This window comes from Scyliorhinus canicula, chromosome 8 (assembly GCF_902713615.1).
Source record: "Scyliorhinus canicula chromosome 8, sScyCan1.1, whole genome shotgun sequence".
NCBI lineage: Eukaryota > Metazoa > Chordata > Chondrichthyes > Carcharhiniformes > Scyliorhinidae > Scyliorhinus > Scyliorhinus canicula.
In genome coordinates this window covers 197,363,100-197,381,639 of record NC_052153.1, presented here as the reverse complement: position 1 = coordinate 197,381,639, position 18,540 = coordinate 197,363,100, and the positions used below count along the sequence as shown (strand labels likewise).

Below are 18,540 nucleotides of genomic sequence, written 5' to 3'. Positions count from 1 at the left end.
TGGAGTTTAATGTGGAGAAGTGTGAGGTGATTCACTTTGGAAAGAATAACAGAAATGCGGAATATTTGGCTAATGGTAAAATTCTTGGTAGTGTGGATGAGCAGAGGGATCTCGGTGTCCATGTACATAGATCCCTGAAAGTTGCCACCCAGGTTGATAGGGTTGTGAAGAAGGCCTATGGTGTGTTGGCCTTTATTGGTAGAGGGATTGAGTTCCGGAGCCATGAGGTCATGTTGCAGTTGTACAAAACTCTAGTACGGCCGCATTTGGAGTATTGCGTACAGTTCTGGTCGCCTCATTATAGGAAGGACGTGGAAGCTTTGGAACGGGTGCAGAGGAGATTTACCAGGATGTTGCCTGGTATGGAGGGAAAATCTTATGAGGAAAGGCTGATGGACTTGAGGTTGTTTTCGTTAGAGAGAAGAAGGTTAAGAGGTGACTTAATAGAGGCATACAAAATGATCAGAGGGTTAGATAGGGTGGACAGCGAGAGCCTTCTCCCGCGGATGGAGGTGGCTAGTACGAGGGGACATAGCCTTAAATTGAGGGGTAATAGATATAGGACAGAGGTCAGAGGTGGGTTTTTTACGCAAAGAGTGGTGAGGCCGTGGAATGCCCTACCTGCAACAGTAGTGAACATGCCAACATTGAGGGCATTTAAAAATTTATTGGATAAGCATATGGATGATAAGGGCATAGTGTAGGTTAGATGGCCTTTAGATTTTTTCCATGTCGGTGCAACATCGAGGGCCGAAGGGCCTGTACTGCGCTGTATCGTTCTATGTTCTATGTTCTATTCCTAATGTTACTGGCTAGCCTACCTTCATATTTGATCCTCTCCTTCCTTATTTCTCTCTTTGTTATCCTCTGTTTGTTTTTGTAGCCTTCCCAATCTTCTGACTTCCCACTACTCTTTGCCACATTATAGGCTCTCTCTTTTGCCTTGATGCATTCCCTGACTTCCTTTGTCAGCCATGGCTGCCTAATCTCCCTCTGATAACCTTTCTTTTCTTTGGGATGAACCTCTGCACTGTGTCCTCAATTACTCCCAGAAACTCCTGCCATTGCTGTTCTACTGTCTTTCCCACTAGGCTCTGCTTCCAGTCGATTTTCGTCAGTTCCTCCCTCATGCGCCTGTAATTACCTTTATTTAACTGTATAACCTTTACATCTGATTCTACCTTCCTTCTTTCAAATTGCAGACTGAATTCTACCATATTATGATCACTGCTTCCTAAGTATTCCCTTACTTTAAGATCTTTTATCAATTCTGGCTCATTACATAACACTAAGTCCAGAATAGCCTGTTCCCTCGTGGGCTCCATCACAAGCTGTTCCAAAAAGCCATCCTGTAAACATTCAATGAATTCCCTTTCTTTGGGTCCACTGACAACATTATTTACCCAGTCCACCTGCATATTGAAGTCCCCCATGATCACTGTGACCTTGCCTTTCTGACATGTCCTTTCTATTTCGTGGTGCATTTTGTGCCCCTGGTCCTGACCACTGTCAGGAGGCCTGTACATAACTCCCATTATGGTTTTTTTGCCTTTGTGGTTCCTCAACTCTACCCACACAGACTCCACATCGTCTGACCCTATGTCGTTTAGTGCTATTGATTTAATTTCATTTCTAATTAACAAGGCAACCCCGCCCCCTCTACCCACCTCTCTGTCTTTTCGATAGGTTGTAAATCCCTGGATGTTTAACTGCCAGTCCTGAACCCCCTGCAACCATGTCTCTGTGATGCCTACTACATCATACCTGCCAGTCACAATCTGGGCCACAAGCTCATCTACCTTGTTCCGTACACTGCGGGCATTTAAATATAGCACCTTTAATTCCCTATTGACTGTCCCTTTTTGTTTTCTTAGTGTGGTGAACCTTGGTTTACTGAGCCTTTCCATACACTGTCATATTTTGTGAGATGGGGACTATCGTAACCTCTCCTGAGCTCTGTCTTTTCGTGATTTTTTGTAATCCTAAGCAGCTACGCTTCCCACTGATTCCTTTACCTCTTGGTTCCCTGACTTTCCCTTCCCCCCCAATCTCTAGTTTAAAGTCCTATTGACCACCCTATTTACTCTTTTCGCCAGAACACTGGTCCCAGCTCGGTTCAGGTGGAGACCATCCCAACGGTATAGGTCCCCCCTGTCCCAAAACTGATGCCAGTGTCCCATGAAAAGGAACCCCTCTTTCCCACACCACTCTTTCAGCCACGTGTTAACTTCCCTTATTCTTGCCTCCCTATGCCAATTTGCACGTGGCTCGGGCAGTAATCCGGAGATTATGACCCTTGAGGACCTGTTTTTTAATTTGAATCCTAACTCTTTATAATCTCTAAACAGGTCCTCTTTCCTAGACTTGCCTAAGTTGTTGGTACCGACATGGACCACAACAACTGGATCCTCCCCTCCCTCTCCAATATCCTTTCAAGCCGGTCAGAGATGTCCCGCACCCTAGCACCGGGCAGGCAACATACCATGCGGGACCCTCTATCCTGCTCACAAAGGATACTATCTATCCCTCTGATAATAGAATCCCCTACAACTACAACTTGTCTATTTACTTCCTCCCCTTGAATGGCCTGCTGAACCATGGTGCCTTGGTCAGCTGACTCATCCTTCCTGCAGCCCTGTTCGCCATCCACACAGGGAGCAAGTGCCTCATACCTGTTGGACAGGGTCAAGGGCTGAGGCTCCTGAGTTCCTGACTGCTGGTTCCCTTTACCTGCCTGACTTGCAGTCACACCCTGCTGTCCCTGGCCACTGGCAGGATTTAAACTATTTACTCTGACAGGTGTGACTGCCTCCTGAAACAAAGTGTCCAGGTAAGCCTCCCCCTCCCGGATGTGCCTCAGTGTGTGAAGCTCAGACTCCAGCTCATCAACTCTGAGCCGGAGTTCTTCGAGCAGCCAACACTTACTGCAGATGTGGTCGCTGCAGCTCGCAATGGGATCTGCCAGCTCCCACATCAAGCAGCTTAAGAGACATCGTATTGAGGCCAAATTTGGCAACAATACAAAGATAGATAGGGAAACAAGTTGCGAGGAAAATTTGTGAGTCTGCAAAGGGACGTTAGACTAGGTAAAGTGAGTGAGCAAAGCTTTAACAGATGGAGTATAATGTGGGAAAATGTGAACTTGTCCACTTTGGCAGCAAGAATAGAAAATCAGAAGATTATTTAAATGGAGAAAGATGACAGGATGCTGTGGTACAGGGTCAGGGTGTCCACATACACAGATCACAAACTGCAGGTATCACAAATAAGTAGAAGACAAATGGAATGTGGGCCTTTATTGCAAAAGGGATGGAATTTAAAAGTAGGCAGTCTTGTTCTAACTGTACGGGTATTGGTTAGACCACATCTAGAGCACTGTGTACTGTTTGGTCTCCTTATTTGAGAAGGAGCATTCTTGTATTGAAGAATTTAGGGTAGCAGGGTAGCATGGTGGTTAGCATAAATGCTTCACAGCTCCAGGGTCCCAAGTTCGATTCCCGGCTGGGTCACTGTCTGTTTGGAGTCTGCACGTCCTCCCCCTGTGTGCGTGGGTTTCCTCCGGGTGCTCCGGTTTCCTCCCACAGTCCAAAGATGTGCGGGTTAGGTGGATTGGCTATGCTAAATTGCCCGTAGTGTCCTAATAAAAGTAAGGTTAAGGGGGTGGTTGTTGGGTTACGGGTATAGGGTGGATACGAGGGTGATCATGGCTCGGCACAACATTGAGGGCCGAAGGGCCTGTTCTGTGCTGTACTGTTCTATGTTCTATGTTCTAAAGTTCAGGGGAGATTGACAAGGCTGATTCCGGGGATGAAGGGTTTGCCTAATGAGTAATTCACAAGAATAAGTGTTGCCTTACTGAAACATATTGAGGGGGATTGACAGGGTGGATGCTGAGAGCAGGTTTCCCCTCATAAGAGGAATCTAGAACCGGGGACCCAGTTTCAGATTAAGGTGGCGATGAGGAGGAATTCCTCTCCGGGGTCACTGGTGTTTGGAATTCTCTCTGCCAGAGAGCAGTGCAGGGTGTGGGTCAGTGAATATATTCAGGGCGAGGTAGACAGATTACTGATTGACAAAGGAGACCAGTGTAACGGACTTGGGCAGCAATGCGGAGTCGAGGCCAGGGGCAGATCAGCCATGATCTTATTGAAAGGTGGAGATGGTTCAAAGGATCAGATGTCCTCCCATTCCTTTGTCTGATGCTGCTCCCGCATATCTTTTCCTTTTGAGTGAGATGGTGAAAAAAGGTTTTAACAATGAGGATAAAATAAAGCCACCTCACACATCCCTACCTCTTCTTGCTTACACACGTGTTCCTGGACTCAAATGGCTGAATGTTCACCTTCAGTAGGCGGAAGGCCTCAGGTTGTTGTCGTCCTGAAGGCTGTCCAGAGCTACACAGTCGGCCTTGTTCAAAGGCAATGATGTCCTGAGCAGGAATGAGCCTTGGAGGATGGGTCACTGACACCTAGAATGAAGGATGGCATCAATATAGTCTTTCAGAAAGAGGTAAAGGTGGGCACAAGTGATATTTAACTTTAACTGTGACCAACATACCAGATGTGGCCTTCTCAATCTGGCTTCTGTCTGGGGATAGTGTATTGGAACATAAGAACATAAGAACTAGGAGCAGGAGTCGGCCATCTGGCCCCTCGAGCCTGCTCCGCCATTCAATGAGATCATGGCTGATCTTTTGTGGACTCAGCTCCACTTTCCCGCCCGAACACCATAACCCTCAATCCCTTTATTCTTCAAAAAACTATCTATCTTTACCTTAAAAACATGTAATGAAGGAGCCTCAACTGCTTCACTGGGCAAGGAATTCCATAGATTCACAACCCTTTGTATTGAGCTGCACTGCACTGGAGTGAACACAGGACCAGAATGGGAGCTGCTTGTTTTATATGATTAAAACCCCTGGGTTAAAATTGTAATTGTAATGTGACAGCGCTGATTAATCCCAGCCCAATAATCGCAGCACTTTAGAAATGGTCTGAGTTATCCGAGATGTACATTGTAACAATAGAGTGCTGAGAGTGGTGTGATCCAGAACCGAGAGAGGACAACAGGCATCGCTCTCTAAATAGCTTTGACAATATAAAAATGAATGGGACATAACATGGTTCTGTCCCTGTTTCCCTGTCTTGGGGCAAAGGCTCCTTCCCTTCAACAAGGTGGATAGCCCTCCCCTTGCGACCAAGACCCCCCCACACCTATACTCCTCTCAACGTGGGGCCGATTCCCCCTCAGCGTGATGGGACTTCAGGCCCCTCCAGCCCCTCCAACTCCCCACATCCCCCTTCCTCTGGGAAGCACCAGCTTACCTGTGTCTCTGAAGCGAAGCTGCGATACAGTTGATGCTCTTGAGGCCACTGAACTGATGATGTGGAGGTTATCCATGAGCGTGCAAGCTCTGTCTGACTATGTGGCAGCTGCTTGGCCATGAGAGGGAAGTGGGTGTTGAGGGTGGGCTGGTGGAGATGGAGCAGAGGCATTGGGAGCAGCTGGGAGGGAGGGGGTTGGAGTTTCCTGGGGGATCCCCCAGCAGAGTGGGAAGGTCCACTTGCTGGAGGCTCAGTCCAATGAGAAGCTGCTGGCTGCTGATACTGATCCAGGTTCAAGTGCTTGGGTGGGCCTCTACGCAGCAATTCCTCCTTCCTCTCCTGTTCTTCGGCAGCTTTCTGCAGGGCCCCAGGATCATATGCAGATGAGTTTAGGTGGGAAGGAAAGCCGGGGAGTGGCCGGTGACTGGGCTCTGGGTCAGGAGCCCAGGCCTCTCGTGGGATGGGCTGCAGGAGAGGGACGGAGCGAGCCAGCTTGTTAAACGTCACTGGAGGAGCCCTCAGCTCGTAGCGAGGCTGGAGGCGCAGCAGTGGGAGACTAGCTGTCGGATTGATCTGAGGAGCAAAGTGGAAGATCGTCGCAGGAGGCTGTGTCCCAGGGTTCAGCAGGAGGTGAGGTCGCACAGGATTAGTGCCAATGGATCGCACATTTTGGGAATCAGGAATCTGTGGCAGGGTGCGCAAATCATCAAAATCAAGCTGTGGAGGGAGGGACAACTCCTCCGGCTTCTAGGAAATAAAGAAGAACATCAGTCACCAGCTGCATAGAGCCACTTGTTTACAGATGGAGATAGAACATAGAACATAGAACAGTACAGCACAGAACAGGCCCTTCGGCCCTCGATGTTGTGCCGAGCAATGATCACCCTACTCAAACCCACGTATCCACCCTATACCCGTAACCCAAACACCCCCCCCCCCCAACCTTACTTTTTAGGACACTACGGGCAATTTAGCATGGCCAATCCACCTAACCCGCACATCTTTGGACTGTGGGAGGAAACCGGAGCACCCGGAGGAAACCCACGCACACACGGGGAGGATGTGCAGACTCAACACAGACAGTGACCCAAGCCGGGAATCGAACCTGGGTTCTTGGTGCTGTGAGGCAGCAGGGCTAACCATGCCCATTCCATCCCATGAATTAATTTTAAAAAGCAGGACAATGGGATTAGTTTGGGGATTGATACAGGGCTATGGGGAGAGAGTGGGGCAGTGGGATTAGTATGGGGATTGATACAGGGATATGGGGAGAGAGCGGGGCAGTGGGATTAGTTTGGGGATTGATACAGGGCTATGGGGAGAGAGCGGGGCAGTGGGATTAGTTTGGGGATTGATACAGTGCTATGGGGAGAGAGTGGGGCAGGGGGATTAGTTTGGGGATTGATACAGGGCTATGGGGAGAGAGTGGGGCAGTGGGATTAGTTTGGGGATTGATACAGGGCTATGGGGAGAGAGTGGGGCAGTGGGATTAGTTTGGGGATTGATACAGGGCTATGGGGAGAGAGTGGGGCAGTGGGATTAGTTTGGGGATTGATACAGGGATATGGGGAGAGAGTGGGGCAGTGGGATTAGTTTGGGGATTGATACAGGGCTATGGGGAGAGAGTGGGGCAGTGGGATTAGTTTGGGGATTGATACAGGGATATGGGGAGAGAGTGGGGCAGTGGGATTAGTTTGGGGATTGATACAGGGATATGGGGAGAGAGCGGGGCAGTGGGATTAGTTTGGGGATTGATACAGGGCTATGGGGAGAGAGTTGGGCAGTGGGATTAGTTTGGGGATTGATACAGGGCTATGGAGCGAGAGTGGGGCAGTGGGATTAGTTTGGGATTGATACAGAGCTATGGAGCGAGAGTGGGGCAGTGGGATTAGTTTGGGGATTGATACAGGGCTATGGAGCGAGAGTGGGGCAGTGGGATTAGTTTGGGATTGATACAGGGCTATGTGGGGGGAGCGGGGCAGTGGGATTCGTTTGGGATTGATGCAGGGTTCTGGAGAGAGAGCGGGACAGTGGGATTAGTTTGGGGATTGACAGGGCTATGGAGAGAGAGCGGGACAGTGGGAATAGTTTGGGATTGATACAGGGCTATGGGGAGAGAGGGGGCAGTGGGATTAGTTTGGGATTGATACAGGGCTATGGGGAGAGAGCGGGACAGTGGGATTAGTTTGGGGATTGATACAGGGCTATGGGGAGAGAGCGGGACAGTGGGATTAGTTTGGGATTGATACAGGGCTATGGGGAGAGAGGGGGCAGTGGGATAAGTTTGGGATTGATACAGGGCTATGGGGAGAGAGCGGGACAGTGGGATTAGTTTGGGGATTGATACAGGGCTGTGGGGAGAGAGGGGGACAGTGGGATTAGTTTGGGGATTGATACAGGGCTAAGGGGAGAGAGTGGGGCAGTGGGATTAGTTTGGGATTGATACAGGGCTATGGGGAGAGAGGGGGCAGTGGGATTAGTTTGGGGATTGATACAGGGCTATGGGGAGAGAGCGGGGCAGTGGGATTAGTTTGGGATTGATACAGGGCTATGGGGAGAGAGGGGGCAGTGGGATTAGTTTGGGGATTGATACAGGGCTATGGGGAGAGAGGGGGCAGTGGGATTAGTTTGGGATTGATACAGGGCTATGGGGAGAGAGCGGGACAGTGGGATTAGTTTGGGGATTGATACAGGGCTATGGGGAGAGAGTGGGGCAGTGGGATTAGTTTGGGGATTGATACAGGGCTGTGGGGAGAGAGCGGGACAGTGGGATTAGTTTGGGGATTGATACAGGGCTATGGGGAGAGAGTAGGGCAGCGGGATTAGTTTGGGATTGATACAGGGCTATGGGGAGAGAGCGGGGCAGTGAGATTAGTTTGGGATTGATATAGGGCTATGGGGAGAGGGCGGGGCAGTGAGATTAGTTTGGGATTGATACAGGGCTATGGGGAGAGAGTGGGGCAGTGGGATTACTATGGGGATTGATACAGGGCTATGGGGAGAGAGTGGGGCAGTGGGATTACTATGGGGATTGATACAGGGCTATGGGGAGAGAGCGGGGCAGTGGGATTAGTTTGGGGATTGATACAGGGCTATGGGGAGGGAGCGGGGCAGTGGGATTAGTTTGGGGATTGATACAGGGCTATGGGGAGAGAGTGGGCAGTGGGATTAGTTTGGGGATTGATACAGGGCTATGGGGAGAGTGGGGCAGTGGGATTACTATGGGGATTGATACAGGGCTATGGGGAGAGAGCGGGGCAGTGGGATTAGTTTGGGGATTGATACAGGGCTATGGGGAGAGAGGGGGCAGTGGGATTAGTTTGGGATTGATACAGGGCTATGGGGAGAGAGCGGGGCAGTGGGATTAGTTTGGGATTGATACAAGGCTCTGGGAAGCGAGCGGAGTAATGGGATTAGTTTGGGGATCGATACAAGGCTGTGGGGAATGATCAGTTCCTTGGTCTTTCCGACATTTAGAGAGAGGTTGTTTTCGGTGCACCATACAACCAAGTGATTTATCTCCCTTCTGTGGTCTGATTTGTCGTTGTTTGAGATACAACCCACCACAGTCATATCATCCCCAAATTTGTAGATCGAATTGGAGTTAAACCTTGCCACACAGTCGTGTGTGTGCAGGGAGTAAGCACACATGTTAAACTTGCATGCATGGATGTGCTGAGATATACATCTTACAGAGTAATAGCAGTGTTTAGTAATGAGCAGTGTTTAGCAATGAGCAGTGTTTAGCAATCAGCAGTGTTTAAAGCTAAAATGGTTTTTGAAAATGAAGCCATCTTTTTGTATTTCGGGTTAATGTTTTTCAGGGGGGGGGGGGCGGGAGGTTTGACTGTAAGAAATTGTTATATCTGATATTTGGCCACTTGTAAAATGCAAATTGTTACTGATGTTTATAGATTTTGCACATGTTCACATTCATCCTTGTTATGTATAAAATGAAAAAAAAACACTAATAAAAATACTGAAAGAAAATTGGCTGGGAATAGAGGGATACGGACCCCGGAAGCGAAGGTGGCTTTGGGTTAGACGGGCAGCCTGGTCGGCACAGGCTTGGAGGGCCAAACGGCCTGTTCCTGGCCTTTTCTTTGTTATTTATTTCATATTTGTTGCAGTAATGTTATAAAAAATGGGTATAAGATGCACACAGTCAGTACGTCTGCTAAAACTGTGATGAATAGGTCGCAGGAGTGAGGTAATCCTTGATTTTGCAAGGCGGGGGGTATTCTGCTGATAGATTTGAGAAGCAGTTACTTGTTTACAGAGAGGTGGCTAATGGAATATTGTTTTGATTCGGAGGTCCCTGGGGTGCAGATAATTTGTGACAGATATTGGGCGGGATTCTCCGACCCCGCGGCGGGTCAGAAAATCGCTGGTGGGCCGCGCGGATCGTGTCACGCGATTCTCCGCAGAGCGGTGAATCGGCGTTAGCGTGGTTGGCGCTGCGGCAGTCGCGGGCCGCTCTTTGTGGCCGGCCCACCTATTCTCCGGCCCGGATGGGCCGAGTGGCCGTAGGAACAGAGCAGAGTCCCCCCGGCGCCGTTCTAACCTACTCTGGGCCGGCGGGACCTTGGCGTGTATGAGTCGGGTGGCGGTCTTTGGGGGTGGGGGGGGGGGAGAGGAGGGGAGGTCTGACCCTGGGGCCCACCGATCGGCGGGCTGTAGTCCTGCGCCATGTTGCGATGGGGCCGGCGCATTGAAGGAGGCCACTGCGGATGCGCGCGTTGGTGCCGGTGCCACTGCGCATGCGCGGATCCCGTGGCGCACAGTTCGCGCTGGAATCTGCAGCTGGAGCAGAGCAAACCGCTCCAACGCCGTGCTGGCCCCCTGGAAGGGTCAGAATTAGTCATGAGAGTGGCCCGTTCACACCGTCGTAAAACCCAACAGCGTTTACAACGGCGTGGACACTCTGCCGCGGGATTGGAGAATCCTGCCCATTGCATTTGGTTCGATCTAACCAGGTCCCCCTGGGATATCCTGTGGGAGGAGACAGAGGAATTTGAAATAATTATGGGGATGAGCCAGGTCTGTCTGCAGTTTCAGTTTGCCATTGGATTTTAGTCTGCCAAGTGTCTTTCAGTTGGTTTCTGGAAGGGCTCTGCACCCAGAAAAACAAGTAAACCCAATTGTTAACTTGATTTATAAGTGGTATTTGAACTGTTTTGGTTTGCTTAATTGGGATATATAATGGCAGGTGAAAGGAATAAGTTGAAGGTTTTCCTTGAGTTAAGAACTGTTGTAACTGTTATCAGTAAAGTTATTTATTTGTTGCTAATATGGCTGATTCTGTGTTTAAATTTGTTTCTTTTTACACAAAAGATATATGGATGACACGGTAGTACAGTTGTTAGCACTGTTGCTTCACAGCGCCAGGGTCCCAGGTTCGATTCCCGTCCTGGGTCACTGTCTGTACAGAGTCTGCACATTCTCCCAGTGTCTGGGTAGGTTTCATCCGGGTGCTCCGGTTTCCTCCCACAAGTCCCGAAAGACGTGCTGTTAGGTGAATTGGACATTCTGAATTCTCCCTCTGTGACCCGAACAGGCGCCGGAATGTGGCGACTAGGGGCATTTCACAGTAACTTCATGGCAGCGTTAATGTAAGCCTACTTGTAACAAAAATAAAGATTATTATTGGTCTTTATTCTCACCCCGATGGTGCAGCCACCTCTCCTCAGTCTTAAAAATTGTAAACAGTTGGATTCTCATCCGGGATCCTAACATAATAATATTCAACCGGTTTATTTGGTATCACTAGCTTTTGGAGTGCAGCTCCTTCATTATTCTCCTGAGGAAGGAGCAGTGCTCCAAAAGCTAATGATTCGAAACAAACCTGTTGGACTTTAACCTGGTGTAAGACTTCTTACTGTGCTCACCCCAGTCCAACGCCGGCATCTCCACATCAAAAATTATATTCAACTCCTCTTCTTCCTACCAAAGTGCAGAACTTCACATTTTCCTCTATTATGTTCCATATAGTTATATTATATTGCCAAGTTTTTGCCGACTTACCTAACCTGTCTAGATCTCTGTCAACTCCCTATCCTAGGCAATAGGACATTCAATTCCCTCGTCCAGGTCATGAATATATATGAAATAATTGTGGCCCCAGAACTGATCCGTGTTTCACTCCACTCGCTCCAGGTTACCATCCTGAAAATGCCTCTCCTATCCCAGCTCTCTGTCTTCTATCAATTGGTCATTCAGCTATCCTTGATAATATACTACCCCCAATAACATGGGTTCTTATCTTATCAAGTCGTCTTTGTGGTACCTTATTGAATGTTTTTTTATAAATCCAAGTATATTATATATGCTTATCTGCCCAGCTCATTACCACCTCAAAGAATTTGAACAAATTTGTCAGACATGATTTCCTCTTCATGAAGCTCCGTGGTCTCTGCTTTTTACATTATCTATTTCTAAATGCTTTATTCCATCCTTTACTTTTTATAAAAAAAATTTTTAAATTCTTTTTCACATTTTCTCCCAAATTTACGCCCACCAACAACAAACAATAATCAGCAACAGATATGTTAATCCCCATATCAATAACAACAATCTCATCCTCCCAAAAACCCCCAAATATCAGCCCGCATGTTAACACAAACAAATGACAAAAAGAAATTAGGGATCACCCATAGTCACCCTTAATACACACAGCCCCCCCTCCCCCCAACCCTCCCACCCACCCGCCCCAACTAATGTTTGATGTTATCCAGTTCTTGAAAGTGCATAATAAATAATGCCCATGACTTGTAGAACCCCTCCAAGCTTCCCTGCAGTTCAAGCTTAACCTTCTCAAGAAGAGTCAAGAATTCCAACAGGTCCCCCCACCACGCCAGGGCGCAGGGTGGAGATGTTGCTCTCCAGCCTATCAGGTTCCGCCTTTGGGCGATCAACCAGGCGAAGGCTATGATATCTGCCTCCACGCCCGTTACCAACCCTGGCTGGTCCGACACCCCGAATATGGCCTCCCGGGGGCCCAGGTCCAGTTTCACGTGCACCACCTTGGAAATGACCCTAAAAACCTCCTTCCAGTAATCCTCCAGCTTTGGACAGGACCAAAACATATGAACGTGATTAGCGGGGGCCCCCCCCCCGGCTCACATACATATACTCCTTCAAAGAATCGGCACATCCTCGCCCTCGTGAGGTGCGCTCTATGTACCACCTTCAGCTGTATCAGCCCCAACCTCGCGCATGAGGTGGAGGCATTTACTCTCCGGAGAACCTCACACCAGAATCCCTCCTCCATATCCTCTCCCAACTCTTCCTCCCACTTTGCTTTGATCCCTTCCAGTGGTGCTTTATCCTCTTCCAAAATAGCTCCGTACACCGCTGACACGACCCCCATCTCCAGTCCCCCTGTCGCCAGCACCTCCGGTCCTTCCGGGAAGCTGTGAATCTCCTTCCTGGCAAAATCCCAAACCTGCATGTATCGAAACATTTCTCCCTGCTCCAGCCCACACTTCGCTTCCAGCTCCCTCAATCCTGCAAACCGACCCCTAAGAAACAAATCTTTTAGCATCTTACTCCCCTTCACTTCCCATTTCCGAAAACTTCCATCCCACTTCCCTGGCTCAAATCTGTGGTTCCCCCGAATCGACATTTCCCTTGACCCTGCCCCCAACCCGAAGTGTTGGCGAAACTGTCCCCAGATTTTCAATGAAGCTATTACTACCGGTCTCCCTGAGTATTTCGCCGCAGCCATCGGGAGCGAGGCTGTCGCTAGCGCCTTCAGCCCCGACCCCCTGCACAAACTCTCCTCCATTCTGACCCACTGGGAATCAACCCCTCTGACCCAGCTCCGTACCTTCTCCACATTCGCCGCCCAGTAATAATACATCAGGTTCGGGAGACCCAAACCCCCTGCCTGCCTTCCCCTCTGTAGCAGCACCTTTCTAACTCTGGCCACCTTCCCTCCACATATAAATGGGGTAATCCTTCCCTCAATCTCCCTGAAAAAAGCCTTTGGCAGGAAAATAGGTAGGCATTGAAAAATAAACAGAAATTGCAGCAACACGTTCATTTTAACCGCCTGCACCCGACCCGCCAGTGACAGAGGGAGACCATCCCACCTCGCCTGATCAGCTTTCACTCTCCCCACCAAACTAGCGATGTTGTACCTGCGAAGCCTCCCCCACTCCCGGGCCACCTGCAACCCCAGGTGCCTAAAGTGAGTCCCTGCCCTACGGAATAGCAGCACCCCCCCCCCCCCCCACCCCCCCACCCCCAGCCGAGACACCACAAAATACTCACTTGTCCAGGCTCAGCTTGTACCCAGAGAAAGACCCAAATACTCGCAGTAGCTCCAATATTCCTCCTATCGACACACTCGGTTCCGACACATGCAGCAGCAAGTCATCGTCATACAAGGACATCCTATGCTCTATCCCCCCCCCCCTCACTATTCCTTACCATGCTCCCGAACCTCTTAATGCGATGGCCAACGGCTCAATCGCAAGTGCAAACAGCAGGGGGGTCCCTGTCTCGTCCCACGGTGGAGAGAAAAGTATCTTGAGCTGATATTGTTTGTGCAGACACTCACCTTCGGCTCCTTATATAATAGCTTTACCCAGTTTACAAATCTTGGTCCAATCCCAAACCGCTCCAGAACTGCCATCAGGTACCCCCATTCTACCCGGTCAAACATCTTCTCGACCACAACCGGTGCCACAACCACCTCTGTTTCCTTCCCTTCTGCCGGTGCCATAACCACGTTCACAACCCACAGTATTAATTTCCTGGGAATCAGTATTAATTTACTGGGGATCAGGATGAATTTCCTGGGGATCAGGATTCATTTCCTGGGGATCAGGATTCATTTCCTGGGGATCAGGATTCATTTCCTGGGGATCAGTATTAATTTCCTCGGGATCAGTGTTACTTTCCTGGGGATCGGTGTTAATTTCCTGGGGATCAGTATTAATTTCCTGGGGATCAGTGTTAATTTCCTGGGGATCAGTATTAATTTCCTGGGGATCAGTATTAATTTCCTCGGGATCCGGTGTTAATTTCCTGGGATTCGGTGTTAATTTCCTCGGGATCAGTGTTAATTTCCTCGGGATCAGTGTTAATTTCCTCGGGATCGGTGTTAATTTCCTGGGGATCGGTGTTAATTTCCTGGGGATCGGTGTTAATTTTCTGGGGTCCTCGGGATCGGTGTTAATTTCCTCGGGATCAGTGTTAATTTCCTGGGGATCGGTGTTAATTTCCTTGGGATTGGTGTTAATTTCCTGGGGATCGGTGTTAATTTCCTGGGGATGGGTGTTAATTTCCTCGGGATTGGTGTTAATTTTCTGGGGTCCTCGGGATCGGTGATAATTTCCTCGGGATCAGTGTTAATTTCCTCGGGATCGGTGTTAATTTCCTCGGGATCGGTGTTAATTTCCTCGGGATCGGTGTTAATTTCCTCGGGATCAGTGTTAATTTCCTAGGGATCAGTGTTAATTTCCTCAGGGCCAGTATTAATTTCCTGGGGATCAGTATTAATTTACTGGGGTCCTCGGGATCGGTGTTAATTTCCTCGGGATCAGTGTTAATTTCCTGGGGATCGGTGTTAATTTCCTGGGGATCAGTGTTAATTTCCTGGGGATCAGTGTTAATTTCCTCGGGATCTGTGTTAATTTCCTGGGGATTGGTGTTAATTTCCTGGGGTCCTCGGGATCGGTGTTAATTTCCTCGGGATCAGTGTTAATTTCCTCGGGATCAGTGTTAATTTCCTCGGGATTGGTGTTAATTTCCTGGGGATCAGTGTTAATTTCCTCGGGATTGGTGTTAATTTCCTGGGGATCGGTGTTAATTCTCTGGGGTCCTCGGGATCAGTGTTCATTTCCTCGGGTTCGGTGTTAATTTTCTTGAGATCGGTGTTAATTTCCTGGGGTCCTTGGGATCGGTGTTAATTTCATCGGGATCAGTGTTAATTTCCTCGGTATCAGTGTTAATTTCCTCGGGATTGGTGTTAATTTCCTGGGGATCAGTGTTAATTTCCTCGGGATTGGTGTTAATTTCCTGGGGATCAGTGTTAATTTCCTCGGGATTGGTGTTAATTTCCTGGGGATCAGTGTTAATTTCCTCGGGATTGGTGTTAATTTCCTGGGGATCAGTGTTAATTTCCTCGGGATTGGTGTTAATTTCCTGGGGATCAGTGTTAATTTCCTCGGGATCGGTGTTAATTTCCTCGGGATCAGTGTTGATTTCCTCGGGATCAGTGTTAATTTCCTTGGGATCGGTGTTAATTTCCTCGGGATCAGTGTTCATTTCCTTGGGTTCGGTGTTAATTTCCTGGGGATCTGTGTTAATTTCCTGGGGTCCTCGGGATCGGTGTTAATTTCATCGGGATCAGTGTTAATTTCCTCGGTATCAGTGTTAATTTCCTCGGGATTGGTGTTAATTTCCTGGGGATCAGTGTTAATTTCCTCGGGATTGGTGTTAATTTCCTGGGGATCAGTGTTAATTTCCTCGGGATTGGTGTTAATTTCCTGGGGTTCAGTGTTAATTTCCTCGGGATTGGTGTTAATTTCCTGGGGATCAGTGTTAATTTCCTCGGGATTGGTGTTAATTTCCTGGGGATCGGTGATAATTTCCTCGGGATCGGTGTTAATTTCCTCGGGATCAGTGTTAATTTCCTCGGGATCAGTGTTAATTTCCTCGGGATCGGTGTTAATTTTCTGGGGTCCTCGGGATCGGTGTTAATTTCCTCGGGATCAGTGTTAATTTCCTCGAGATCGGTGTTAATTTCCTCGGGATCGGTGTTAATTTCCTCGGGATCAGTGTTAATTTCCTGGGGATCAGTGTTAATTTCCTCGGGATCTGTGTTAATTTCCTGGGGATTGGTGTTAATTTCCTGGGGTCCTCGGGATCGGTGTTAATTTCCTCGGGATCAGTGTTAATTTCCTCGGGATCAGTGTTAATTTCCTCGGGATTGGTGTTAATTTCCTGGGGATCAGTGTTAATTTCCTCGGGATTGGTGTTAATTTCCTGGGGATCGGTGTTAATTTTCTGGGGTCCTCGGGATCAGTGTTCATTTCCTCGGGTTCGGTGTTAATTTCCTTGAGATCGGTGTTAATTTCCTGGGGTCCTTGGGATCGGTGTTAATTTCATCGGGATCAGTGTTAATTTCCTCGGTATCAGTGTTAATTTCCTCGGGATTGGTGTTAATTTCCTGGGGATCAGTGTTAATTTCCTCGGGATTGGTGTTAATTTCCTGGGGATCAGTGTTAATTTCCTCGGGATTGGTGTTAATTTCCCGGGGGTCAGTGTTAATTTCCTCGGGATCGTTGTTAATTTCCTGGGGATCGGTGTTAATTTCCTCGGGATCGGTGTTAATTTCCTCGGGATCAGTGTTAATTTCCTCGGGATCAGTGTTAATTTCCTTGGGATCGGTGTTAATTTCCTCGGGATCAGTGTTCATTTCCTCGGGTTCGGTGTTAATTTCCTGGGGATCGGTGTTAATTTCCTGGGGTCCTCGGGATCGGTGTTAATTTCATCGGGATCAGTGTTAATTTCCTCGGTATCAGTGTTAATTTCCTCGGGATTGGTGTTAATTTCCTGGGGATCAGTGTTAATTTCCTCGGGATTGGTGTTAATTTCCTGGGGATCAGTGTTAATTTCCTCGGGATTGGTGTCAATTTCCTGGGGATCAGTGTTAATTTCCTCGGGATTGGTGTTAATTTCCTGGGGATCAGTGTTAATTTCCTCGGGATTGGTGTTAATTTCCTGGGGATCAGTGTTAATTTCCTCGGGATTGGTGTTAATTTCCTGGGGATCGGTGATAATTTCCTCGGGATCGGTGTTAATTTCCTCGGGATCAGTGTTAATTTCCTCGGGAGCAGTGTTAATTTCCTCGGGATCGGTGTTAATTTTCTGGGGTCCTCGGGATCGGTGTTAATTTCTTCGGGATCAGTGTTAATTTCCTCGGTATCAGTGTTAATTTTCTCGGGATTGGTGTTAATTTCCTGGGGATCAGTGTTAATTTCCTCGGGATTGGTGTTAATTTCCTGGGGATCGGTGTTAATTTCCTGGGGATCGGTGTTAATTTTCTGGGGTCCTCGGGATCGGTGTTAATTTCCTCGGGATCAGTGTTAATTTCCTCGGGATCAGTGTTAATTTCCTCGGGATCGGTGTTAATTTTCTGGGGTCCTCGGGATCGGTGTTAATTTCCTCGGGATCAGTGTTAATTTCCTCGGGATCGGTGTTAATTTCCTCGGGATCGGTGTTAATTTCCTCGGGATCAGTGTTAATTTCCTCGGGATCAGTGTTAATTTCCTCGGGATCAGTGTTAATTTCCTTGGGATCGGTGTTAATTTCCTCGGGATCAGTGTTCATTTCCTCGGGTTCGGTGTTAATTTCCTGGGGATCGGTGTTAATTTCCTGGGGTCCTCGGGATCGGTGTTAATTTCATCGGGATCAGTGTTAATTTCCTCGGTATCAGTGTTAATTTCCTCGGGATTGGTGTTAATTTCCTGGGGATCAGTGTTGATTTCCTCGGGATTGGTGTTAATTTCCTGGGGATCAGTGTTAATTTCCTCGGGATTGGTGTTAATTTCCTGGGGATCAGTGTTAATTTCCTCGGGACTGGTGTTAATTTCCTGGGGATCAGTGTTAATTTCCTCGGGATTGGTGTTAATTTCCTGGGGATCAGTGTTAATTTCCTCGGGATTGGTGTTAATTTCCTGGGGATCGGTGATAATTTCCTCGGGATCGGTGTTAATTTCCTCGGGATCAGTGTTAATTTCCTCGGGAGCAGTGTTAATTTCCTCGGGAGCAGTGTTAATTTTCTGGGGTCCTCGGGATCGGTGTTAATTTCTTCGGGATCAGTGTTAATTTCCTCGGTATCAGTGTTAATTTCCTCGGGATTGGTGTTAATTTCCTGGGGATCAGTGTTAATTTCCTCGGGATTGGTGTTAATTTCCTGGGGATCGGTGTTAATTTCCTGGGGATCGGTGTTAATTTTCTGGGGTCCTCGGGATCGGTGTTAATTTCCTCGGGATCAGTGTTAATTTCCTCGGGATCAGTGTTAATTTCCTCGGGATCGGTGTTAATTTTCTGGGGTCCTCGGGATCGGTGTTAATTTCCTCGGGATCAGTGTTAATTTCCTCGGGATCGGTGTTAATTTCCTCGGGATCGGTGTTAATTTCCTGGGGATCAGTATTAATTTCCTGGGGATCAGTGTTAATTTCCTGGGGATCAGTGTTAATTT

The 18,540-nt window shown here is 48.3% G+C and overlaps 1 protein-coding gene across 1 annotated transcript in view; it reads right to left on the bottom strand.

Moving 5' to 3' along the window:
- The window catches only part of cplane1 (ciliogenesis and planar polarity effector 1), a 288,296-nt gene that overhangs the window by 68,908 nt on the left and 200,848 nt on the right, over positions 1-18,540 (bottom strand). The window contains exons 33-34 of the mRNA XM_038803925.1: positions 5,325-6,071; positions 4,293-4,468 (exon numbers count right to left, since the gene is read on the bottom strand). Of these exons, the coding sequence (XP_038659853.1) occupies positions 4,293-4,468; positions 5,325-6,071 (923 nt within the window). The remainder of the gene's footprint in view (positions 1-4,292; positions 4,469-5,324; positions 6,072-18,540) is intronic.